The sequence below is a fragment of the Thermobia domestica genome, chromosome 4 (genome assembly GCF_964235325.1).
Source record: "Thermobia domestica chromosome 4, izTheDome1.hap1.1, whole genome shotgun sequence".
Taxonomy (NCBI): Eukaryota; Metazoa; Arthropoda; class Insecta; order Zygentoma; family Lepismatidae; genus Thermobia; species Thermobia domestica.
In genome coordinates, this window is record NC_137457.1 from 257,804,976 (window position 1) to 257,832,692 (window position 27,717).

The 27,717-nt window shown below is 36.7% G+C and overlaps 1 protein-coding gene across 1 annotated transcript in view; it reads left to right on the forward strand.

Moving 5' to 3' along the window:
- The first annotated feature begins 204 nt into the window (after positions 1-204).
- Positions 205-27,717, forward strand: part of shn (zinc finger protein schnurri) — a 472,944-nt gene continuing 445,431 nt past the window's right edge. Inside the window, exon 1 of the mRNA XM_081755807.1 lies at positions 205-632. Within this exon, the coding sequence (XP_081611933.1) occupies positions 593-632 (40 nt within the window). The 5' untranslated portion in view covers positions 205-592. The remainder of the gene's footprint in view (positions 633-27,717) is intronic.

The window sequence follows — 27,717 nt, forward strand, 5'->3', positions numbered from 1 at the left end:
TGACGCCCCTGGTTGCACTGCTAAAAATGCTCACACAAGATAATCTCAGGGGAAGGGAAACTACAAAGATAGTTACAGTGTGCGACCAAGAGGTTGATTTTGCTTCCCACAAATAGTTAGAGATGATCTCGCAAGATGGAGTTGGAGTGGAGATCTGCAGACATTCCACTATCAATCTCTGTCCGTCCGCATGGAGTTGCAGAACAAGCGGTAGCCTCTCTGCTGGCTGAGCCGAGTGAACGAGTGAGGAGACTTGCCGCGGGTGTCAAGTTCTAGTGACGTCATACTAAACTCAAGGTTTGTGCCGTGCCGTGAACTAAAGTGTGTTGTTGTGAATGTGTGTGAGTGAAGTCGGTTGGTGAATTTTTGCGATCAATTAGTTTTGGGCGAAATTCGGGAGGATTTCGTCGCGTCCTGAGTCGGAATGGATGCATGAAGGTGCAAAGAGTGATGTTGCAGCGAAATCAAGAGGTGTTGAGTAGGGGGTAACTTACCAGCATGGGGAAACCCCCACGTCCACCGATTCGTCGGTCGGGGGGAACCCGAGGAGCCTGACTTGGCCAACCTGCCTGTCCAGCCTTCCTCGCCCGCCATGCCACGGCGAAAAGGAAGCGGGATTCTACCGAGTAAACGTAAGTAAACAAGTAGCTTATAGTGCAACAATTACGTCATAAGAAAAACAAGAGCATCGCAGTGGTAGTTCGACGATTCAGTATGCCCGCTATGAAGGCATGACGATGTACAGTTCGTCCATAAATAGCAATAGAAACCCAAGCGGGCGGGAGGGGACCCTCGGGCAATGCTAACTAGACTTGTGGATTGTCTGTGTGTGTGTTGGAATGTGGTTGGAATTACCATGTTGAGGCCGAAGGGAGAGGGAGTAGAAGTACTAAGAGGGAGGGGAGAATCACTTCTGAAAGGATTGTTTCTTTTTACGAGTGTTCACAGGGTGAATAAGATAGTTTTGCGATTTTTCCTTTAGCTTCGAATACTTGCATCTCTTGATGCGCCTGTAGATAACGCTAGTTTAGATACTGCGTGATGTTTAGGAAGGTGATGATGTACACTTGTGATCAAAAACCCTGGACACTTTAGACCAAATCTTGTATTTTTTTCATAGTCGTAACCCCAACAAGCAAATTAAGACTGTGGATAATAAAGGTGAATGAAACCTCATATATTATTTTATAATGAATGCGCACCTATTTTTGTAATTTGTTTTGGAGTAGAATTAAGAGGATAGCAGTCGGTTCAAGAGCAAGGTACAGGGAGATAAGTGTTTTAAATCAATTACAATAAAAATAGATGTAAATGTATACGCAAGAAGACTATAAAGATGTCACCTGAAACTTGGTTTTCCTCGAAATTGCGATTATCACATCTCCATTTTGCTTCTCCCCACAGGTTTTTATTTTATTTTTTAAAGTAATTTATTACAGGATGAAGCATTCAAATAACCTTAGTATCAGATCCGTTGCTAGGATTGGCGCGGGAGATCCTTCCCCACGACCACCTTCAGCCTCCTGAATTTATCAATTGTTTTGTTTACATAAATAGGTTATATACGTGTATATTTTTTAAAAATATAAATAGTCAAGAACGTAAGGTGAAATTGAAATCAAGTTGAGCCCCCCCAAAATTGTCTCGGCTCCATCTTACAATTATTACTACGGGCGTGCTGTGTGCACATACAGTTAGTTGTTAATGGTTATGATTGAGAGGTGGGTGATCAGCTTCATAGAGAGAGAGAGAGAGATGCGGATCCTGGATAAAATGGGCTGGGCTTTAATCCTCCTTTTTTTTTTTTTTTTACACTGGATAAAGCGATAAACTATGGTTTAGCCCCTCTCTTGATCATATCCTGTGGCTAGGCCTATATATATATATATATATATATATATATATATATATATATATATATATATATATATATATATATATATATATATATACTTCTTTTAATTATTACAGTACTGAACTAATCATGCTTAGAAGTAATAAATTATAATATTTTACCATGACGTGAAGAAACACTTTTGAACTTCTATCTTTCACTATTGGTTGCAGTTCCTATCAGCAATGGTACTATAACATAAGTATGTAAGGCACTGGCAACGTTAGCTTTTTAAATTGGGGGGTCGGATGAATCAAAATCAAAATTCTGTTTCCGACAAAAGTTATATATACAAAGTAGTGGCGGATCTAGGCCAGGGCCGGGGAAGGCTAGAACCCCCCCAGTTTTTTGAGTGACTAAAATAATTTAAGCTATTATTTATATATTTTTGATAGTAAACTCATGATATACCTATCATAGTCTGGATTCTGGCTGTCCCCCCCAGTTTTTACCTTCTGCATCCGCCACTGATACAAAGTAATATAGTTTCTTTAAATATATGCCTATTTGACTAAAATTTGGGGGGATGCGTCGCCCCGCCGACCCCCCGCTAACGACGCCCGTGTGTAAGGCAAGGATTTACAATTTAATGTGGGCACTGAACCAAACGTACTACCACAAGAAATAGAAATCGCCCACACTAAAGCCAAGAACGTTAAGCACTGATTACTTCCTAGAGACTCATATGCTATACTTCTCTGGGGCAGAAATAAATCTTACTTTGGAACGCAGTTAATTTTGTTCCGTTGCTGGGCTTGATATTTGAGCTTTTTTTTTTTTTTTTTTTTTTTTAAGTTCACAATTCGTTAGTAACAGCAAATGTATATTAGACGTGGACCACAGTTCTATAGTGGATGAAAATTGCACGATTCCCATCTGGGATTTGAGCTTCTTTGCTGATACAATACCTGCCCATCTGGGATTTGAGCTTCTTTGCTGATACGATACCTGCCCATCTGGGATTTGATCTTCTTTGCTGATACGATACCTGCCCTGATTTTCGTCTTACCTTGACTTTTCCTGAAAACTCAAAGACTATATCGTACCAGTTCTATCAGCCTCATTCAATGTGGATTAAACTTGGCATGGTGGTCGACCTTAACTTTCTATACATGTTGTGTAGACTTTTGATTTCCAAGCTATCAAATATAGGATGTGGACTTAGTGATATTTTCGCAAAACAATCTCTATATATAAAAATGAAAGTGACAATGTTTGTGACTTCATACCTCATGAACCACGAGACCGATCTCGATCAAATTTGCCACATAGACGAGGTTCGAACCTGAGATAGTTTTATCATTTCACTTTGACGGTACAACTTAGGGTGGGGAGAAGGAGATGTGTTTAAAAAAACATAAAAGGAAAATGACTACATTTGTGACTTCATAACTCTTGCACCATGAGACCAATCTCGATCAAATTTTCAACATAGATGAGATTAGGGGCTGTCATGTATTTTTTTTTTTTTTTTTATCATTTCACTTTGACGGTGCTACTTAGGGAAGGGGGCAGATATTTTAAAATGACGGATATTAGTGTCTAATCCATAGTTTTCGAGGTCGCTGAGGTGACCAGTGACACATCCTATGCTGTTTGAATCCAAATTCAGTCTCGTAACTTGTGGGAGGGGGCGGGATATATATATATATATATATATATATATATATATATATATATATATATATAAAATAATCGGAAATGACAGATATTAGTATCGAATTCATAGTTTTCGGGGTAGCTGAAACGAACAGTGACATTTCCGATGCCATTTAAATTCAAATTCATCTCTTTATGTCCAAAATGAAACGTATTCTCCCCGTGCGAAGAACGGGTATTCTGCTAGTTTTCAATAAACTTAACATCAATGAAGAAGGACTTTTTTCTTCAATTGGGAAAGTTGTACTAGTGCTGATTGACTAGTGACAGTATTCCAGTCTTCTATCAACGTATATGCTTATGGTTTTGAATGGCACGAATTTGAATTCATTGAATTTCCGAAGTTTCTGCACCTCAGGGACGTTCTTCACTCCAGAAGTTTACAATAGCCACGGCTTATCTTGTACGTAGTGCTGTATTTCTTGGTAACTACGTACTGGTCGGATGTGAATGAATTTCGTTGCGGAAGTATCCTATCGATTAAGGAATAAAGATCGCCATATTTGGTTGCTGAGTTCGATCAGGGATACGCTTGGCTCACCTTTTATGCGGTACTGTAAGACGGGGTTACTTTGCACATCAGGGGTTACCTTGCACAAAATATGAAAAGAGTTTCACAGTTCTTTGTCGATAAAACTATGAACTGTAAAGAGGAAAGTTCAGCTGCGACCATAAGATAGTACATCTAACTGTATTTTGGGTATAATGTTGGCGGTTAACGTCAGTTCTAATTACCCGAAGTGCGTTTGCACACGGCAACGATAATATCGGTGGAGCCACCGATAATGTCGGCGGTGAAATCGACTTCAATGTATTCAAATCGTAGCTTGCACACGCCACCGATATTATCGGCCGATCCTCCGACACGCAGATGCTGTCGGCCAAGCCCCCGATACTGTCGGCGGTACCGCCGACACCGATTTTGTCGGGGGCAATGTTTTCTTATGATTGGATGCACACGCCACCGATAATGTCGGCCGGTCAGCGGGTTAGATGATGAGAGTGAGTGACAAGGCGCTGTGTATTTTTGTTTCGTTTCTTGTCTTTGGAATTTTGTTGTTTCCATTTTTTCTATTACAATTGTATAATATTATTATCTTGTCCTATAAACAACTTCGGAACAGCTTATTATTTTTTTACAGTCTCTGTTTTGGAGCAGCTAATTCCCTTTATTAAATAAATATAAAATGTGGGAAGTCTGAAGAGTACTGGTTTCCCTCTAAATAGCTATTACCAAATAGAATATAGGAAATTTAGATAACCAATTTCTTGATTATTTTCCACTCGTTTTTTTTTTATTTTTGTTCTTTAATCTATTAATGCTTTTAAATTTTAATATATTCTGGAAATTAATTTAATCGTAATTTTCAAAGTTTGATACACTGTGAACATAAGCATATGGAAAAAATCATGATCATTATTACTTTCTATTATTTTCATCAGAATCGTGTGCAAATCGCTTTTCCCGGTTCCACTCAATAAGCAATGATTGAATAGAATATTTGTTGACAAGTTAAAGTAGAATTATTATTATTTTGAAACGAAACCATCACAATCAAACACTCTTTTCAAAGCTCCAAGGACAAGTTACTCATTTGGCATTTTCTTGATGGTGATCTCAACAATAGGGATGTGACTTCATGCTTTACTTGTTGCAGTTTTTTTCTCATTTCCAAAACTATCCCAAATCCCCCTTTTTAAAAAAAAATTGTGGAATGACAATTGAAAACAAAGACCAAAGCTATGTATCCAAGTTTTCCCTCTCCCCTTTGTATCGGGATCGACCCCCTGATAGAGTTCTGCACTTTAGCTACAGTGACTGAATGAAAAGATTGTGTATTATTGCATTCGTATCTTTCTAGTTTTGCTTAGATTTTTAGAGATGGCAGCAATTTTTCCATTCGATATTTTAACCCTTATTGAACTTGTGGAATGTAGACCTTGCATATGGGATAAGATAACAGACTCTTTCAAGGACAGAATTGAAAAGCAAAAAGCATGGCGAAAAGTTTATACAAGCCTTGCCCAGGATTTTGAGTTCATGGACAAAAAGAAACGAGAAACGACAGGTATGTATGCAACAGCGCAAATCTGTCCTCAACATTGGGGGGGGGGGGGTAGGATCGTTCCCATATTATATATATATAGCGATGTTCAAACTATTTCTGTAGTCGAGAAACAATGCTGTGGAGGATCAGGAGGCAGAGTTGTCTTCAACATTGGGAGGCGGACAGATTTGAGGCTTATTCTGAGTGGACATTAATTTCATCTCACTTTCCTTTCTGGCGATCGGACACAATCAAATTTCTCTCCCAAAAAACACATTTCAAATCGGATTATTGGGGGGGGACAATCTCCCCAGTTCCAAGATTGGAGGGGACATGTCCCCTTCATCCCTCCGGGATTTGCACCAGTGTATGTATGGAGCAATGTAAAACATAATTATTAATTCGATTCTTATCATTTAATCTACTATGACATTAATGTTAATTGGATGGAAAACAAAATAATATACATACAATATGTAACAGTGTTCCAACAAAAATTAAAACTAATATAGTTTGCAATGTACAGCAGCATCAATTCTCATCGAAACGAAAATAATATGTTTACAGCATCTATTTAAAACGGCACTGTTAAATCTAAACATGTTTAGGCATAGGGCTATTTTTTCTAAGTTTTGTACCGTCCTCCACACCTCTTCAGAACAGTTTTTGTAGTCCTTGTTTTAAAAAAATAATATTCCCAATTATTTTTTTTTTTTATTTGTTTTCATATGGAGAAGATTTTTTGTGTGTGTCGCTTACTTCGCTCATCACCGGCAACGATATTGTCGGGGCTTCCACCGATATTGTCGGCGACGTGTGCAAAGTACGCCGACACCGACACCGATATTATCGGGGCTTCCACCGATATTATCGTTGCCGTGTGCAAACGCACGAAGGGTTTGTTGTTGTAGAGGTATGGAAAGCAGTCACTGTAAAGGCCGCCAAAATTTGAAAGGCACCACGTACAAGACTTTCCATCAAAGTTAGGTCAGTTTCGACTACTGTGTATAATGGGAATCTGATGCAATAGTTGAAATTGAAATATGAAACGTTTTAAAGTCATAAAAAAGTAAAACTGGGAGAAGGTGGTTTCAGCCTCTACTCGGGGTTACTTTGTACCGCTCCAAAATACCCCTTAGATAGGAAATTATTACTACTGGAACCTCCTGGATTCTAAATTTAGATAAAGTTCCTATTTAGGTAGATGCCGGAATTAATTTCTTGTTGCAAAATAAATTATGAACAGTGGCGGATCCAGAGAAATAGTTTCAGAGAGCTTTACAGTCAGTGGCTTCGTTTGTTAGAAATCACTAGACTTTTTTTTTTGGGGGGGGGGGACTTGAAGCTTATACGCATAGGAAGGACTAACATTAGATAAAAAAAAAAGAAAGAAAAATATGCAATTTGGGTGGGATCCAGCCTGAAAGTCCCAAACCCCGTAAATCTTCCACTGATTACGGTTGGGATGATATTTTTGGACGTAAGGAATAACCAAGGCAAATCAGTTCAAGTTTTTTTTCTTCGTTTCTGAGTTGGCATTTTTGTGGGACATATGCTAAACTATCAGGATGTAATTCCTTTGCCGGTATCAGAAAATACATATTTTGGTACTATCATTCTAATATCAATATTTGTAGATTGTATACAGTTTTGTGTTAAAAGTGAAATGTATAAATAACGAAGGAAAAACAATACACAGAAACATTATGTTCGTATGTTGAACATATTTTTTAAAATGTTGTGCAAAGTAATCCCACCCATGGGGTTACTTTGCACCAAAGTTTTTATTTCAATAACTATAATCATACTGAATGTTTACTAATGAACTTGCATTAATGTTTTCCTTATATATCTAGCTATTATATGTTTTAAATACAGTGTTCTAAATCATTACGTTTGTAAGTTACATTCGATTTTCTTTAAAATTCCTTTAATCTGGTGCAAAGTAACCCCGTCTTACGGTACTTTATTTGTTAGTAGTTACTGACCGGATCTGAACAAAATTTGGTGGGCAAGAAGCTTGGTAACTTAGACTGTGATCTTGGTACGCTGGGAGCTTTCGAATTCAGTTCAATTAAAAGTGTTTCGCTTTTTTCTTATTTATTTATGTAAAAAGAAAAATGAGTTTGAACATTCCATCTTGGAAGTTATTTATTAACCATGTCGTAAGCGTACGCTAAATTAGTGTAAAACGCTTTAAATGTTCTGTCTAAAACCTCCATGAAAGGCGTAAGTTCGAGACTATAATACATTATCATTGCATCCATTATTAAATATTATCACATATGTTTAGAAGTATTTGACGTAAACACCATTGTGAGTAACATGTGTGTTTCTTGCCAGGAGTGTCTGTACCGTTTCTACGCAGTGTTAGAAAAATATAATCTTCAGCTACCAAGGACGGTACGTCCCCAGAAATATATATATATATACATATTGTAAATATAGGTCAGAAGTAGATGAACGCTAGGATTATATATATTAATTGCAGCGTAATTGAGGGAGGAGGTAAGATTCTCTACTGGCATATGTAGTTTCACTTTTTTAATTGGAATATTACTACACTATTAAATAAAATTTATACATGTCTCAAACCCCCTGACCCCCTCTAAATGACCCGCCTGCGTAAAAGATATGTGAAAAAAAGCCCGGATGATATTTTAGCAATGCGGCGTTCATTCAACACTGTCAGTTGAATGAATGAAGAACCGGCCTCTAGTCGTCTTTTTTTTTAAAGCAAAAAGAAAGATCTGCTATTTTGGAAAAATAAAATTTTCCCCTCATATGGCTTTTTTATAATGTTCGTATTCAAATATCACCCTTATTTTTCCCGTTGTAGATTCTATAATGAAAAAAGAAAAGTCTTTACAGCATATAGTACTTGTTGAGTTCAATATTCTTTTCGGAACTGACTGTCCTGCTTGGTTTTCAAACTCGCATTGCATGCTTTTCGTGCACGCGAACGTTATGCAACACAACAAATCACCGATGCAATTTTGGTTGCCTAACCGCCTTATTAAATACATGAAAGTTATACATATTATTTTTGGTTTGAGGTTCCTTAAATTCAAACTTGCATCTTGAAAGAGAATATTATTTGAATAAAAAAAAAAAAAAAGAAAAGAAAAGAAAGAGCATATTCACAGTTCGGGCAACAGTTTTCTTGAGCTGCAAATATTATAGCTATAATAAAGTAAATATTCTCGTAGAATAGCCTTAATATGACACTTGTTTGCAAAATAGACATATATCATGTCAATATGTTTTGAAATAGAAACGTTACTAATAGCGTAAAAATAAATTTATTTTCCTCGAAGGGTAAAGGCATCTTAAATATGTTGTTCGAGCTATACTTCTACATAAAATGTGAGCTTAAGAGTCTTCATCCCGGCGAAATTAAAATACCGCTAATTTTACAGTAATTATGTGATATCTTCAAATAGATAAAAGATAATCGAAATGTGGAACAAGAGCGCCCTAGACAATATCATTTTACATTGGCTACCGTTATCACGACTCACTTATCTGCTTTCGATTTCGAGCCATTTTGAAAATCGGCATTTATTTTCGCGTTTCTAAACAGCTGAAATCGGAAAGCCACTAGGTGACTGGTGATAACGGTACCTCACGCAAAATAATATTGTCTAGGGCGCTCTTGTTCCATATTTCAATTATCTTTTATCTATTTGAAGATATCACATAATTACTGTAAAATTAGCGGTATTTTAATTTCGCCGGGATGAAGACTCTTAACTCCTGAAACACGTGAATAAGTGAGGTTTATGAAATGAAATATTTCTGTTGAACGCCCCACGATTATGTCCATTAGCCTAAGGTAGGTGGATGATTGTGGCAAGTGAATGATGATGGAGAAATTGGTGGAATGAGATTGTGGGAGGAAGTTTTGATTTAAGTTCTAAATTTATTTATTTATTTATTTATTTATTGTTTATTGTCAACACAACAGGCTATAGCCCAATTACAGTGTTGTAAATTACGCAATGACATGTTCATAACTCTTGATAACAAAATCTAACAATTACATTTGAACATAGTTATTGCTAGCATAATTATCTTCTTTTTTTTTTTTTTCAGAAATAGTTTTATCGAACAGCGTTCTAGTTTAACGAACAATTTGTTTAAAGTGAAGAACCAACAGTATTCAACCACTTGATCTTTTTCTTTCCTATCGAATGACTAATTTATTTGTTTATTTTGAGTTTCATTCTTGGAAATTTTTCTTTACTTTTTTCTGTAGACTACGATAATTAATTGTGTGTTTGTGTCTGTGTGTTATAATGAGAAAATAGAGATGAGATGAACTGTTATTGCTTCATTAAAAATTATCTTAAAAAAAATAAACACGATATTTTCCAGCAAAGTAGCCATAGAAACACTTTTTAAAACCTTTTTTCTAGCCTTTACATTTCTAATGAAAATCAAAAATAAAATAATACCTATTAGGAAATACTTATATATTTCGGAATTAGTTCTTCCTGATATTATGTTTAGATGTTTTGTTTTAAAAAATAAAATAAACCGAAATATTGAACTATATGGACAATATGCTTCTTCTGCCGACACCCATTTCATTATCCGCCACTGTCTCCTTTGTTGAAAATCGGAGCCTTACTTAATCAGAGCACAGACGCTGTTTCGAATGCCGTATGATGATAGTGTAACAGAAGAAGAAGAAGATCTCATAAATGCCAACAGTTGCTTTCTGCATGCGGCTTTGAAGAAAGAAATATTGCGTCATGTCGACTCCCGAAGCTGCATTAAAAACCTCAGTAACGCGTTGAGGAAGGAGTCGTATAATTCACAGAAATGCACATTAAGTGTTCTCTACAAGCAATGTGTGGGGAGATCAAAACGAGAAAGACAACAGAAGCCAATCAGTATTATACAAAAATACAGGATGTCCACCGTAAGACTCCCAATATCGAAAGAAAATGTAAAGGGAAAAAATGTATTACACGTGCATCATTATTACGAGATAAGAATTCAAATATAACTCAAAAGGTTCTAGTGTAACACAAATTAGTGCACTTCAATTCAGCTCGCTTACACATTGGCGCCTCTGGTGGCATGATGAAAAATATCCTAACCTGTCGTTAGTTTCGTGTTATGTGTTGCGCAGCATTTCTAGTTGGACAGAGTTTGTGACATCTCTTATATGATGTAAGCCCAGTATATTCTTAACTTTTGTAGCGTACACTTTGTCTTTGACGTACCCACTTCACTTTGGTAAATATTATTGACTTCACTTTGGAAGAGCGTAAGTAGTAAATGTGTGGGTATGAATATTGTCGTGAACGATTTGGTAAGGAGCCACCAAGTCGTCAGACTTTGACCACGTGGGAGAAGAAAGCTTTTTCATGTCGGGAAGTGTTTTGGATACCCCTCGTTCTGGTCGTCCATCAAACCCAAAAGGAAACTTGTACAGAAGTTAGTTCGTCAGTGATGCACAGGTGTAAAGGGACTTTCTGGCCACCCTGTACAGAAATGCTGATGTCCAACAGTTATGCCATAAACAGTGCACTCAAATTTATGGAGGGGCCGCAGTGACTTAGTTGCAGAGCGTTCACTTCTGGTGATTGGGATCCCTCGTTAGATCCCAGCTCGCGCCAAGTGAACTTTGCGGTGGACAGACGCCGTGTGCGTGGTTTTCCTCGGTATTCTCCCGTTTTCTCCACTTTCTTCATTCCGCCATTTGATTCATTTCTCATCATCACCGTCTCCTTTAGCCTAGTGTGGACGTAAAACTATATGCACAACTATATGGACACATAGTGGGACGTAAAACTTAAAGATTTCATTTCATTCATTTCATTTTCAAATTTGTGGTCTATAAGGGAAAAAAATCCGGAAAATTTATTAGTTTAAAATTATTTTGTAGATACTACCTGGCTCAGTTTCTAGACTTTTGGTACTCTTCATTGTCCTTAAGAGAATAACATATTAAAAATAATACAAAATTTACTATTTGTCTTGCGCTTGTTTTTCGTAAGTGAAAAAAGATGAAATGCAACTTACCACAATCATAGATAATGTTACTCTACAACAGAAGATATGAACCTGAAGAATTTTCAGTGTTGCCATCGATAGAAATTACAGTGTTGCCAGAATAACATTTCCCCAAAAATCTAAATTGAGGCAGCGACTAGAGGAACGAACTCAACTGCATTTTGATTACGTATCATGTTGTGTTGAAATCTTGTGAACTGCTTTTTAAATAACCTTATTATTTAATTTTAATAACTGTATGTTAAAACTATTTTGTTTATTACAAACTGAATACAACTATTATTTAAAAAGTTGCATTTCGTTATCTCCTTTTACTTATGAAAAACAAGCAAAAGAAAAAATGGTAAATTGTATATAATTGTTAGTACGTCAGGCTCTTAATTATGTTATTCACTAGAATCCACAAAAGTGGAGGTGAGCTTACAAAGACCCATAAGAAGAGTGTCCAATTTTTCTAGTATTACTCCTATTTCGTTATTTTGCCTCACAAAATAAATTTTCTCCTTTTCATATATTTTCTCTTGTTCAGTACATTTGTAAATGTATTCCTTTTAGAAGTTTTTTTGACAGTGTTATTATTAAGTATTAAATAATTACGGGAACAAATTTTAATGTTAATATTCTGAATATGTAGTAAAAAAAGAAGAAGAAGAAGCTAGTGATTTGTCCATCCTTAAAACGGCTAAAAGTACAAAATATATGCGCCTCAAACATCATATTCCAGAAATACAACCCAATTGAGAAAGATGCATGTAACAGGTAGCAAATATAAGTATGTATGCCTCTGCATTCATGTCCGTTGCTGCTTTATGAGTGTGATGTTGCACGAAACGAAGAAGTTTCAAAATAACAACACAAAACGTCTGGGAAGCTGGTGGCCTGTTCAAGAATGTTGCGTTCCGAGACACGCCATTTCCAAGAACGCGCTGCAATTAGTTGTGAATCAACCGGGGAAAGAGAAAGAGAGGGGGGAGGGGAAGAAGTGGCCAGTTTACATCACGAAACCTGTTGAATTCACTGTTACGTTTGCTGCTGATATAATTTAGCTTCCTGCCGGCCGAACGAGAAAAGAATACTAAGCAAAACAAGTGAGATAAAATTAAATATTTTATATTTATCTAACACTAACAAAAGTAGATTTGAACCCATATGTTACTATGATAATAGAAAAATAATAAGTCCTACTTTTATGCTGGTCAGTTCAACAAGTGACGCCAAGCGTTTTTTTAAGCGGATAATTATATAGTAAAAACATTTGAGATGAAAGTTATGTATCCTATTTATAAAAAGCAATTGTCTCAGTGCTTCACGCTAATCTTTATTATAAAGCAAAAACGTTTCAGTCTGTATCACTAATATTCAAACGTCAAAACATTTAAACACACGGCTATTCGAAGCGTTCGCAACGCGTTTTTATGGCACATGCGTACGCTTGGAATACGCTGACCATGTATTTAAATGTGGATGGCTAATTACAATGCGTTACAAACTCAAAAGCAATAAAATCGTGCGAATAGGCTCGAGCGGTTTGGAAAAGTAGATCGCCTGCTGTTTCGGAATCAGTAAAAGATTTCCAAAGGAAGGGGAAAAAGGGAAAGACGTGTTGCCTTGCAAGGGGATTTTAGCAAGAAACAGCTGCTTGGAAGATGCTTTGTGCAGAGTATTGGAATTCTGCTGTTATACAGTATGTGCGTGTATACAAAAGAAAATTCACAAAAATATAAGGAAATTCCGAAAACTTAGCTAATCTCAGAAAAATGTATGTAACACAATAGGGTTATTTCTCGTGATTCACATAAATGAGAATAAGAGTGTGGCAGTAAGGCCTGTAAGCCCTGACTGGCTCACATTATGACTCTGGCGAAAGTAAAATTACAGAGTAACCACTTTGGTTACGTTCGCTGCGGGGGGTAACACATCGGAAACGCATCCTTTAATAGCCATTGGCTAAGAGTTACGTGTGACATAGACATTTGGGGGAAACATTTAGCTATTCTTGATCCTTATTATTGAAATGTTATCGTTTCTTTTTTTCTTCTTTTTCTTTCTTTCTTTTTTTTTTTAATATGGACCCCTTTTATTAGTCAGTGTTCAGCGTATCACCCTACCCTTGTTCCCTTCGAAACAAACTTACACACATATTGAATAAACTATACCGTCAAATTGCAAAACGTGATTTCTCCCATGAAAATAAGGGCGTGCCTCATCACGGCGAAATTAAAATACGGCTTATTTTACAAATTGGTATCTTCAAATAGATAAAATATAATCGAAATGTGGAACAAGAGTGCCCTAGACAATATTATTTTGCATGAGATACCGTTATCACGAGTCACTTACTTGCTTTCGTTTTCGAGTCATTTAGAAAATCGGCATTTATTTTCGCGTTTCTATATGGCTGCAAACGGAAAGCTACTAGGTAACTCATGATAACGGTACCTCGTGCAAAATAATGTTGTCTAGCGCGCTCTTTTTCCACATTTCGATTACCTTTTATCTATTTGAAGATAACATAATTACTGTAAAATTAGCGGTATTTTAATTTCGCAGTGATTACGCCTCTTAAGACCTAGGACCGTTCAACAGAGATGGCAGCACGTTTTATTTCGAATACACACCAACGTAAAGGAAGGGAGTCATACATACACTAGCCAAAAATAAATGTTTCTGCGACGTCAAATGAGTGCGCAAGGGATTTCCCTACAGGGCACGATTCCCAGACATACAGTATTTCCAACAGAATTTCCAGATATGTTCTGAATTAAAGATGGGCCCAAAATAGGCGAAAAGAAAGCTTTAACAACAGGAGTGAATACGAAATACGTCGACGGAAGTCGGAAGTATAAAGGGAACCATAGACGTACACACTTGCATGACCAACTTGCATGAAAGATTTGTATCATCATGCATGTTGAAAGAATTTTGTTGCCCACACACGTACAAACTTGCTGTCCAGCTTAACGACCTTGGCATTACAGAGGAAAGAGTTACGTGATTTCTTCCGTTGTAGTGATTGGTGGACCTAAATACAAAACAACCAACTTACATGAACGAGCACATGTTTCGTGCGGTACATCATGCATGTTTACAGAAGATTTTGGAAACTTTCAACATGCACGATCAACTTGCCAGTGGTTTTATCATTTTTCACGCATATTGGAAGGTTTCTTCATGCATGTGTCTGCATGTATGGATCACTTTATAGTTCCATGGTTCCTCGTGTTCGTAATAGCGGGTGCTGGGATGTATTGTTTCACGCTTATAGTATATGCCAATATTTTGAGTACATACTTATTGTATATTCTTTAATATAATGTTAATTAAAATTTCCTTAATTTTTATATATGTGTTAATAGAAGAAAATACCTATTAGTTTTTTTTATTTAATTGAAAACTATCAAAAATACTTGATAATAATACATCTAAATAAGTACTAAAATTTGCGTAATCTTTACAATACAGTATTAACGCATTGATAGCTATAGTAATTCATGAGAGTCTGAACTGTATGTGTGATACCCAGTTTACTGTTTCGTGTGCTGTTTATTTAATTTTATATTTTTTTAAACTAATGTTCAATCTAAGAGAACCTGAAAGGCACACTTTGTAGACCATATTTTGTGAAACTTTGGTGTGTATAGGTTGTCTTAAAAGTCCCCTGACATAGCGTAACTCTGTTGTTATCAGAGTTACAACAAAATGTAAGAGGGGAAACCGTCTCCAAATATAATTTTCAATCTAAAGTGAAGGATTTTTTAAAATCAGACAAGCCGTTTCGGCTGTACACTCTTTACTGGCCCAATGTTAAATGAAAATGCAACGTTGCCATTTACCTGTACCCACAACATAAGTGAATGAAGTTGCTGTTTTTTTACGCTAATGTAAGAGTGTGGTGAATGGCGCCATGTTTGAAATGGGGGCTGGGCATCGACACGTTAGCTTAGAAAACAGTAACTTCATTCACTTATGTTGTGGATCTAGGTACATGGCAACGTTGCATTTTCATTTAACATTCGGTGCATAAAGAGTGTACAGCCCAAACTGCTCGTTCGATTTAAAAAAAAAAAAAAAAAAAAGCTACACTTTAGATTGAATTGTCCCTCTTACATTTTGATATAACTAATAATAACAGAGTTACCGTATGTCAGGGGACTTTTGAGACACTCTGTATTAGCGGTTTCCTAAAGAAATATATATAAATAAAGCCCTACCTCCAACTGTCAATATTTTTAATGAACCAAATACTCTGTTGGTCTATTTGCATGGGGTTTTCTTTGTTAATGAAAGAAGTTGGATGTGGGAGACAGAGAGAGAGGAAAACTTTCTTTGATGAAAACAGTGTTTTGTTTTGAAGGAACCAAAATCAGCGAAGTTTCTGGCGTCACATCCTCCACATGTGCGTCAGTTATTTTTCTCTGGTTGCCACACCCTACAATGAGTGGCAAAATCATCTTCCGCCTACGCTGTTCCTGCTGTGGAATGTAGGTTCCAATCCAACCTCCTCAACTGAACTGCCTCTCAGTTCTTATTTTGTATGAGCTAAAGAAAGAAAAGGGGAGACACCAAAAAACTTACAAGAAACAACGTTCATATTGTCGATATCCAAGAACTGGCTGGGATACGAAAATTAAGGGTAATGTTTATTGAGTAGTCAATGTATGTTTATATTTAATGCTAAATTCAATATTCTTAATTGAATAAATTGGAAAAAGAAGTAGTCGAATAAATAAACATGTTTTACAATATGGTCAATATTTAACGGAAAAAAATGTCCAAAGATGATAGAGATATACAGGGTGAGGCAAAAGGATGTTAACATTAATTGAGGGCTTACTCACGTGAAATTACAAGACAAGGATTTGGTTACAGGGTTTCAATTTAGCACCTATCCTGCCCAATGTACTTATGGAATATGTCCATTGTTGATGGCCTTCTGGGCCATTTGGGCAGGGATAGCAGCGATGAGCGAAATGAACTTCCTGTGGGTGCTCGATCCTCCAGATGACACAGTTGTGTTTGTTCACACAGGTGGACCGCTGAGGTGGAATGTTGCTTCGTCAGAAAACATGAACAGAATGTCGGGCTCCATGCGCACCATTTCCAAGATAATTTGTGCAGCATTCATACGTGCTTGCTTATCCGCATTTGTGAGATGCTGCAAAATCTGCAAGTGGCATGGCTTTATTTCTAAATCACGGCGTAAAATTCTAACCAATAACCTTTGAGAAATGTTAAGGTTCTAGAGAAAGTCTGCGCGAGGACTTGGTTGGGCGCCCTGGACGAGGATGATATTTTCTTCAGTTCGGACAGTTGCAATCGTCTTAAACGGACCCCGTTTTTACAAGCTTCTCGTAGGTCCTACCAATTGTGAGGCGCAAAAGTGCATCCCGTGCGGTCCAAGCCGTAATTTTTCTTGTACGATGCTTGGAGACTGAGAAACCTCCATCCAGGCGGCTTCATTCCGCAATGGAATATCGGCACGCCATGATTTAATCTGTAAAACAAAAATAAAGAGAACACCAATTTAATGTCAACATATTTTTGCCTCGGGTCACATTGAGCTAAACGAACTGATTTGGGTGAGTTTTTTTCTTTGTTTCTTTTAAGCCTCCACGTCCCTCTGCTGTTGCCAATTATTGTGGTCTTATTGAAGTCCAGGCTCTATATAGCTCTTTTGTCTTTTAAGTCCCTCTATACTTCCATTGAAATTTTCACAGCGTTTTATCTCTCTCTCTCTTATTCGACTCGAAGCTCTAGTTTGTATTCATATGGTACCTTTTAATAGACGACATACCCTTTCTGCCACCATTTTTATTTATTTATGTTCATTTTTATATACAACACATAAAACATGAACGTACATACTATGGACAATTCACAATATACAGTGTTTTTATGTTTATATATTTTGCTTCAGTTTGTTTCTTTCCAGTATTTGAGTTGTCTTTGATTATGAGTTTTCACTGTACTTGAACGACCCAATTCACACGCACGCATAACAACATAAAAAGTTAAGATTATAATTCTTGGTATTTTAGAATTAAACTATGGTTTTAATATCGATCGAATTACAAAATTGGTTAGTTTAAAATTCTTTTCCTTTTATTTTAATTTGATATTAACCAAATTTTACGTCTCTAACACTAAAGATTCCGAGATATTAACATTTTACTATAATAATTGCAACTTCCATTTTTCTCTTCAATGTCGAATTTCCAAAAAAATATATCCGTGGTGGTACCTTACGTCACAAAACCTATGTACTATCCACATGTTTGTAGGTTCAACAGTATAGGGATGTAGCTTACTTACATCTGTTTGATCTATTAACTCTCATGCACTTTTTTTAAGTGTTTGAAGCGCATATTTAAATTCTACCACATTATGATACATATGATACCTTGATGCAAGTGTCCTTGGGATCTATAAGACTCCACAAAATTGTTCCTAATCGGGACCCACAGCTCCTTAGTTGGGCTCTGCTTTTAATCCCACCAAATGTACAGCTTGACCTGCTTGAGTTGGGTCTCAGAGTAGACTTTTCCACAGATTGTGGAGCTTCCCCTCGCTTCGGTCACGATCTTTTTTTCGCACATTATTGTCGTAGGTTATCTACTTCTCATCACTCTCGATCAACCGCTTCAGAAATATCTCGACTTCGTTACGTTTCAGTAGAGAAACGCAGCCAGAAATACGATCGAGTAAATAAGTGTCTCGGTCAAATCATATGGTACCCAAACGTCGTTTTTTGCGCTTATCTTTCTGCAAATGGAAAAATACTGTTTGGTGATCGATGTTTTATTCCTTGCTTACTTCCTTTTTGATTGGTTGCCCGCTACGAGAAACATTTTGGACATTGAAATTACCAGAACGGAAGGTACTCAACCGTATTTTGACTGTTACTTCTGATAACGTATCTTATCCATAACCAGTACAATATATTTTCAGCAACCTGCGCAGCATTTTCGCCTTTATTGAAATAAAACTGTAAAATGAGGCGCAGTTTTGCGGAAAGATCACTTATCTGCATAGCGCAATACGTGATTATAAGAATTCCAACATTTTTTGTACTGACGCAACGTCATCTCGTGCGCAAAAGGCTCAATACTTTTTAGACAACCCGATGCCAATCTTTTTATGTTGTATGTAGAATTAACTATTAACAACGTGGCGTTTAGCGTCGGGCATACATAATCGATTGAGTTGATTTTGAGTAACATCCTTTTCAGCAGCGAGACTATATGAGACGGGACCTACTGATTAACGTGGAATCTGAATCACTTGAGCTCCTGCCGGGACTCGAACCCGGATCTCCCATGCCAAAGGCGCGTACACTAACCGCTTATGCACGGAAAAGCTCATACTGAATCTTATGTAACATCGTATACCGCAAAGCCTGTTTTAAGACCAGTGTAGCGATAGATGTATCATTTACCAGATTCTATCAAGCTATTCATAATCTATTTAGAATTTTGTTATATAAAAATATGGCTTTTAGCGTTGGCATGTTGAATTTTACGTGACATCACATCCCAGTCTCAGTAAAAGAAAGTTTACAAAATCAAACTTTACACAGGCATAAAAAAAAAAAAAAAACTTTTTAGTTTCGTTACAGTCAGGTAAAAATACGTACTATAAGAGAACTTGTAGTAACATATTTTAAATTTTATTTCCGTTTTAGTACTACATCTATCTATGCAAACTTTTTTAATTTTATGGGTTGTTAAAGAATGCCACACTCTATTAATGGATAAACAGAACAGAAAAAAAACATGCTTATAAGAATAATAGCTACTTAACAGTCCTGCAAATAGTTACACATCATCAATTGAATCAATCTTGACGTATTTCTGTTTTTCTTTGTATGTATGTGTATATGTGTATGTTCTTTCATTGAATATGTAGGTACTGGGTTGTGTTAAACGTACATAGTACGTCAAAGTAGCGGCCTTGAGTTTTTTTTTTTTTTTTTTTTTTTTTGCAACAGGTCACGTGATTCAGATTCAGTATACTTACTTGTGTAAAAGACATCGGAGATTTTTCAGAGCAAGTTTCGAGATTAACATGCACACTTTTTTTTTTTTTTTTTTTTTTTTTTTAATATTGCTGAGTAAGCAATGCAATATATGCTGTGTAAAGTATCTGCTGTATTCTCTTACAATTCTTTCGTGTGAGTTTCTATATTGTGTATCATGAACTTTGATCATATGCAGTGGAGTTTTTTTTTTTTTTTTTTTTTTTAATGTTAAATTAGCTACCTGTTTGGCACTTCAAGACATCAGAATGATAATGAAAGTCTAATATTATACACTTCTGTTTGTGAAAATTGCAACACCAGAAAAGGCACATAGAGCTGTATCGCAGTTATACAGTACACGTCTTCCATATGGGAGACCCGGCTTCGATTCCCAGTGGGAGCTCATCTGTGTGTCCCATGTTAAGCTGTTGACCATGTTTCAAGTAGCTTCTGTGCTGATAGGCAGAGGCGGACTGGGCCGCCCGGATACCCGGAAATTGCCGGGTGGGCCCTGCTGTCTGCAAAATCACTTAAGATATTGCTCGATTAGTTATAACTATTTCAAAACTGCGTTTTCGTTCACAGTAACCAGCGGTGTAACTAACGAGCCTGCAGTGCTAGCGGAGGGAGGGCAATAGTGAAAGGGTCCCCCTGCCCAACCCGTAACCTTGTTTGTTGAAACATCAATAAGACAATAAAAAGTTTCGAAAATACATGTAAGTTATTAACTCAAAAATGTAATCTCGTCCATAATTTACCTGGTATGTATCCAATAATGTAATATGCAATCGATAACATAAAGAGCATGGAGATGATTCTCCTACGATAAGGAAACCGTGTTAGGCATGGAGTTGTTAGACGCGAGTGTTGGCGATAAATAATGGTCCCCTGACCATGCAGTTGATGTCAGAAAATGAGCCCGAATCGGGCCCCGAAGTTTCGAGCTTAGGTCCCTTCTATTCACCAATGAAATATGTAGTTCTTGAACGTGGAAGGTGACAATTGAAAGGTCTTGCTCCCGTGAGCACAGCGGTGATGTCACAAATCGAGCCCGGGACCTGATGTTCCCAGATATCGGACCCCGAAAGTATAGGGTATGGTCCCTACTATTCACCAACAAAGCATGGAAATTTTGGACATGGGTGGTTGTATTGGAAAGGGTCGGTTTCCCCTTATCACATCGGTGATGTTGTAAATCTGGCCCGGGGCCCGAAGCCCAAGAAATCGGGCTCAAAGGATGGTTGATGTCATATTCTCCATGTTGTTTGCTCCAAAGAGTAGGTTTCCTTATTATACTGCCTGAATTTTATTCAACTGAACATTACAAGACAATATTGATGATGCATGTGAGTAAGGTACAGCGCAAGATATTTGATATCGAAGAGAAGGAACCTGAGCCCAAACATCAGGGTCCCGAATTCTTGGATTTCAGGCCACGGGACCGATTTCTAACATTACCGCTGTTCTCAGGGAACCCGGTTCTTTCCAACCCCACAACTTGCGTTTCCAACTCCATGTCTAAACGGTTTCCTTACTGTACGAGGAGGATTTTCATGCAATATTCTCCATGTTCTTATCCAAGAGTAACAAATAGATTACAAATCTGTGGGAATTAACAGGCCATTAGATTGGGGCAATTTCTTTTTATCGTATATATAAAGTACACGGGAAATAGTTGACCCCAATGGAAACGCACCACTCCTTTCTTGTAAATCTTTAGTTTTTAACTTATGATTTTTTTTTTTATTTATTTTTTTTTTACTTGTTTCCAAAACTCGAGTAGAAGGAGGTCTCCATACCTGATGCAATCATAGTTTAAAAAAAAAAGTTCGAGGCGATAAAAAGGAAAGGGTAGCAAGATGGTGTTTCTAATTCGATATACCTAACAATAGTGCACAAATATTGACCAGGACCCATTTGCGAATATTGCGGAGTGTGGCATTGCGATACAAATCCAGGGTAGATTAAATGATAGATTTACAAACAACGAAAAATGAATCTTTGATGCTTCTTGTCTTGATCCTCGCCGATTTACTGATTTACTAAATGAGGGTGTTCCAGAAGGTGCTTGAGCTTGAAAATTTGAAATCTGAATTGTTGAATTTTGCTAAAATAAAAAAAAAATAAAAAAACTGGAAAACTATGTCAGACTACTCTGATAAAGCAAATAATGAAAACTATACCGACATACAACCCGAGGTAGATGTTGCAGAATGCGACAGTTAAGTGTAGTGCCTCGGAGGGAGAAAGTTAACCTGAGGAGTGCATTGCCTTTTTTTCAGAAGATGTGCAACGAAAATCATCCGTGTAAGCAGTGTTACTTGTGTTGCTACAGTTTGCTACTAAGGTATAACATGCAGGTTTCCACTTTCCAAACGCTGTTTACTGTACACAAATATTTGATAACTCTCTCAGTTACTCAAGTACCGTGTGAGCGAGCATTCAGTTATCTTAAATTAATTGAAACTCGTATGCGTTCGTCTTTGTCAAATCATATTTTGGAATCATTTATGCTTATGGCCATTGAAAGGGAAGTTCTGCAAAAAATCTCCAGTGATAAAATTGGGAAATCTTCTGTCTTTAGAAAAGTGCTGTTGTAAAAGTTAGTTTAATAAATGAACTTCATTATTCACGTATTTTATAAGAATTGCAAAACACATCAAAGACATGACTGGCAAATGCGTTATCATCTCTACGTAGTCAATAAGTATGCGAATTTTTACATCAAAAATTCGTGCTGTTTGTTCCGTTTTTCTTCTTCTTCTTTCTTGATTTTGAGAGGGTGATTCGTAACTGCCGTTAGTAGAAAAAATATGTTTGCCTGTAATGCTAATATATGGTAGTAATGTTCCAATTTAATTAGTGTTTGAGAAGTCAACAAGAAATAATTTATCAAACTCAGTGTGCTTTATCAAAAATGTTTTAAAACCGTTTCTCTAAACTTTCTGTTTTTTCTCACCTCCATAATTGGATGGTTACTCAATGTTCTTATTTAAATATCATGTAAACAAATCTACAAAGATAGACTATTTTACACAATAAAATTAAGGTTATTATAATTTATTCACTCATTTGCATGTATCATTCATGAAAATTAAATTCCTCATAATTTTGAAGATGGAATCGTATCATATTCAGATCTCTTTCAATATAAACAAACGTTGCTTTGAAAGGACATGTACGATTCATTGCAAAGATTTTCAGACTGTATAAAATAAAGAAAGCGAAATAATACTTGGCTATAGATATTCATATACGGGGGCGGGGGTTTAGCAGGGTTTGAAAAAACCCTTTAAAAAAAAAAGCCCAACCCACCTCGGCTTATATGGGTTTAATTGTTTTATTTTTATTTATTTATTTATTTATTTATTTATTTATTTTTATTTTTTTTTTCAAAATATTTGAATGTTTCTGGGGTAAAAGTGTTAATATGTGATTTATATTTCAAGATTATCATTGTCACAACTTGCAACAATTTTCTATTCACTGCTGTTTTGGAAAAATAGCCACCATTTTGAAATTTTACGTTGGATCGCCGCTAAAATATATAGAGCTAATTTAGAGTGTTTCGTGCTTCTACTCTGAAAATTTCAACTTAAAGGACCGAAACTTGTGCTTTGTAGCGTGAATACCCGCTACTATTAAAAAAAGCCGCCATTTTGAAATTTTACGTTGTTGTGCCGCCAAACTATACAGGAAATTTAGTGTGTCTTGTGCTTGTATCCTGAAAATTTAACAACCCTTTAAGTGGCACAATTCCCTGTAATAACACAAATATCTCGTATTTATTTATTTATTTTTAGTGTCATAACATGATTTTATAACGTGCTACTTTACCTGGGTAATAAGTATTAAGGGTCTCATACACGCAGACACATGCATGAAGAAACCTTCCAACATGCACAAAAAATGATCAAACCAAAGGGAAGTTGATCGTGTATGGCCTCGTTCATGCATGTTGAAAGTTTTCAAAATCTTCTGTAAACATACACGAAGTTCGTACTCCTTGTACTCCCAGTCCGCCTCTGCTGAAAGGTACGGTACATGTGAGTCGAATGAAATTTATTCCAGTCATTTGTTACATGATATACAGAAGTAATTACAGTTCCAGAACTCAACGACAACAGTACGATTACAGTACGACAACCTCTAACCGTTGTAAGTCGCGTGCAATCTTTCTTCCAGACATAGCTACTTGCAGGGGAATTCTCTTTCAGAGTTAAGATTAATTGAACTGGGATTACATGACACTCTTGTAGGGAGCACGTCCTTTAGAAAATAGTAACCTAGTTCAGCCCAACGTATTTTGAGTTTGCTGCCCTTCCGGACATTTTCTGAAAGAAAGCCTAAACTCGTGAAGTTTCGATATGCTGCAATCGGATCCTGTACGCGCGTGGCATCGAATCAAATTGGCGTTGAGTTGAATTGCTTACCCGACTGATTTTACTCAAATTTACGAGAATTGATAATGTCTGTTGTATGATCATAAACGAGAGGGACGACCAATTAGGCTATATCCTACACATCGTTGGCTACATATTAGGCAACGTAGGTTGGGGAAGCAGTAGTACCCGTCGTTCGGCCGGATGTTATTCTGCTGAAATGTGGTATCCGGAGGTATCTGAAGGTAGGGTCTGTCTCTAGATAATTTTCTTGATGTAGCGGTCATCGACAAGTTTGCTCTCAGTGCGTAGTAGTTGCACTTGCGTGTTGCACATGCCTTTCGACCGCTTTGACCTTCGATAAGGCACACTGGCAGATTGCGCTTACTGCATATGTTCATCAATTAGACGGACAAATTGCAGCGAGACTCGTTCGGAAACATTACTTCTGCCTTTCAGCACGCCTATGACGGTGATCACTTGCTCACTGTGTTGCTTGTGTTCTGGATAAATGGAAGCGGACACATATGAATGCATGCTGTAATCGAAGTTTCATAAACAAAGCTTTTAATGTTAGCCTTTCAGTAACAATGATTTCCGGGCCTTACCTTAAAATCCAGAAAAATGTGGGTGCAGCCTTTTTATTAAATTACGGTATTATTATATAACATTTTGTAAAATTTAAACTGATTCCATCTAAAAATTATTTTTGTTGAGGTATTTTAAAAAGAAAATCAAAAAAGAAGTGTGAGGAAGAGTGAAGAATATAAATATTTTAAGTACATTTAACTCATTGTCAACCTTATTTCTCTTCATGTCCCTTTGTCAACACTAACTACTATTAAAAACAGGTCTGGCTGGTTTAAACCAAAGTAATTTAAACTATTTAAAAAATAAAAATAAAATAAAAATCAACCCTGCTTTGTTTGAAAACCATTTTTTAACAGAAAACTAACCTTTTTTTCCTAAAGAAAAAAGGTATAGAAATATGAGTACGATTTTACTATATGACAAGCATTAGGATAAGCATTAGGATTAGGATCCTATTGATAATATAGGTTTGTGCCTGGAAGAGCAAGGTGATGACTAATTCTTGGGTGGGTGTATAAAGAAAAGTGGCTCTGAAATTTTGAAAATTGAGTTATCTTACTACGAGGAAAGCGAAGGAACTTCATTATGTATCTCGTGGTATGTGCGAGCATACAGAGTTCAGTACCTCATAATATTCATCTATCTTAAAATCAACTTTCTAGAGTTACTACATTTTATACACTTATCTGAGATCTCCAGTCTTTATCAAGCAAACTTCGAGATACAGCCTGCGAGGCCAATTTACAACAAAATAATTAATAACCAAAACCAACAAAAATAATAAGAAAAGAAGTGGGAGGAAATTGGCCAGGGTCTGTATTTAACGGTACCACCCCGGTATTCGTCTAATGAACTGTGGGGAAAATCTCGATCAAGATGGCTGCACACCGGATTCGAACCCGGGTCATCCTTATTGTAAAGTAAGAACACTAACTATTAGTTTACACCCGCTCGCTTTGCATCATTGGAAACGTCCTGAGATTTACAGACGTGTTCAAATTGTTAGACTCACACTCGAAAAATGCAAAATTGATGTAGGAGTCCTAATTTCAGAGTTCTAGAACATTGAATTTAATGCTTAAACCGCCAATATAAGACCCTTCATTTGTTTACTGTACCGTTGAAGTGGTGATATCACCGTTGAACAGCAGATGGTATTACTGATAGGGGGAAATTCTGAAAGTGGTGTTTCAAATGCAGATAGCTATTGTGATTCCTATCAACAAATTACTGTCTGAAGTGTTTTGGTTGCTGTCATAAAAAGTTAACGACATTCAAAAAGTTCCAACAGTTCGAATGGGCCAGTTTAAAATGATCGTGACGTGTTCCGTGTATCAATCTTTTATTCTGTGTAGTCCTGTAATTGCAGCATAATGGAAAAAGCAAAAAACCTTTCTCCGCATAAAATAGAAGTTAACGAAATACTTCTGGTGGAAATAAGATATGGTATGCACAGCAATACATTGCTAGTACAGTTGGGATATAACAAAAAACTGTGATTAGAATCTCTGTTGAAATGAACAAGAGCAAAATAGGGTTGGGAAGTGTGGGCGAAAACCAAAGCTATCGCTAGAGGTATCAGAAAACTAAAAAGTTGTCTCTGGGAAAGAGAAGTGCAACTTCTAACAGACTTCAGCATAAAAATGGCTGAATGTGGCGCAGACATTTGGCCTGAAAGTGTTCGAAGGATTCTTTGTGTTGAGGGAATAAAAGCACATGGTCAAGAAAGAAAACAAGAATTAGAGTCTACTCCAATCATGGCAAAGAAGCGCCTCGAATGGGCACGAGGTCTAGAATATTGGACTGCTGACGATTGGAGAATAAGAGTGTTTCAGTGATGAATCATGTATATTTGTGTCTGATGAATGTTCACAATATGTGCGATGTTGACCTGGAGGAATTCAAGTTGGAATGTTTTTAATAAACCGTGGAGTATCATACTTCAGTCATGCTCTGGGGTGTGATTTCTGTCTTCGGGCCTGGAAGACTGTATATAGTAGAGAGGACAATGAAGCACGACTAATACCTACAAGTTCTTCAAGAAGAACTGCTTTCCCAGACTGCAGTCTGATTAGATGACGTACATTTCATCTTTATGCATGATGTAGCCCCATGCCACCGAGCCAAAGCTGTGACAAAATTTTTCGAGTACAACGAAATTAGTGTTCTTCCGTGGCCAGGCACTAGTCCTGATATGAACCCGTTTGAAAACTTTTGGAGCTTCATGAAAGAAAAGCTAGAGAAGAAGCACATTAGAACCAAACTTCAATTGATCAAGGAGATCAACAATTTGTGATATCACGATGCTGAATTGAAGGCAAAATGTGCTAAACTCGTTCATAGGATGCCACAAAGCATAAAAGACTTAATAGAGAATAGGGGAAGGAATTTCATAAGAAATATTAATCTTTGTGTGAGAGAGAATTTTTTTGTAAGTATTCCATTTCATTTTTTGTTTCCAATTTGGATATACACACTTTATAGTAATTATATTTGAATGTTACGTACGTATTTGTTTTATTGATATTGAAAAGCATATGCCACACCCACTAGAAATTAGGACAGAGTTACAAAGTAGCAATTTGGACTAAGTTCGAACGTATTTTCTCACGTAATACTGTAAGAACAGTAAAATATTCTGAAACTGAATGTTGAGTCTAATAATTTGAACACGTCTGTATCTGAGGGCTCCGTTCCATCATTTGCTTGTTGACGCTGAAGAAAATCCTTGCTCTCGCTAGACTTATTCTAAATCCTAAGATTGAACTTGAGAGGCGTCATCACTGCGAAATTAAAATACCCGTAATTTTACAGTAATTATGTGATATCTTCAAATAAATAAAAGATAATCAAAATGTGAACAAGAGCGCTCTAAACAATATTATTTTGCGTAAGGTACCGTTTTCACGAATCACCTAGTAGCTTTCCGTTTGCAACCATTTAGAAACGCAAAAATAAATGCCGATTTTCTAAATGGTTGGAAATCGAAAACAGACAAGTGACTCGTGATAACGGTATCTCGTGCAAAATAATATTGTCTAGCGCGCTCTTGTTCCACATTTCGACTATCTTTTATCTATTTGAAGGTATCACATAATT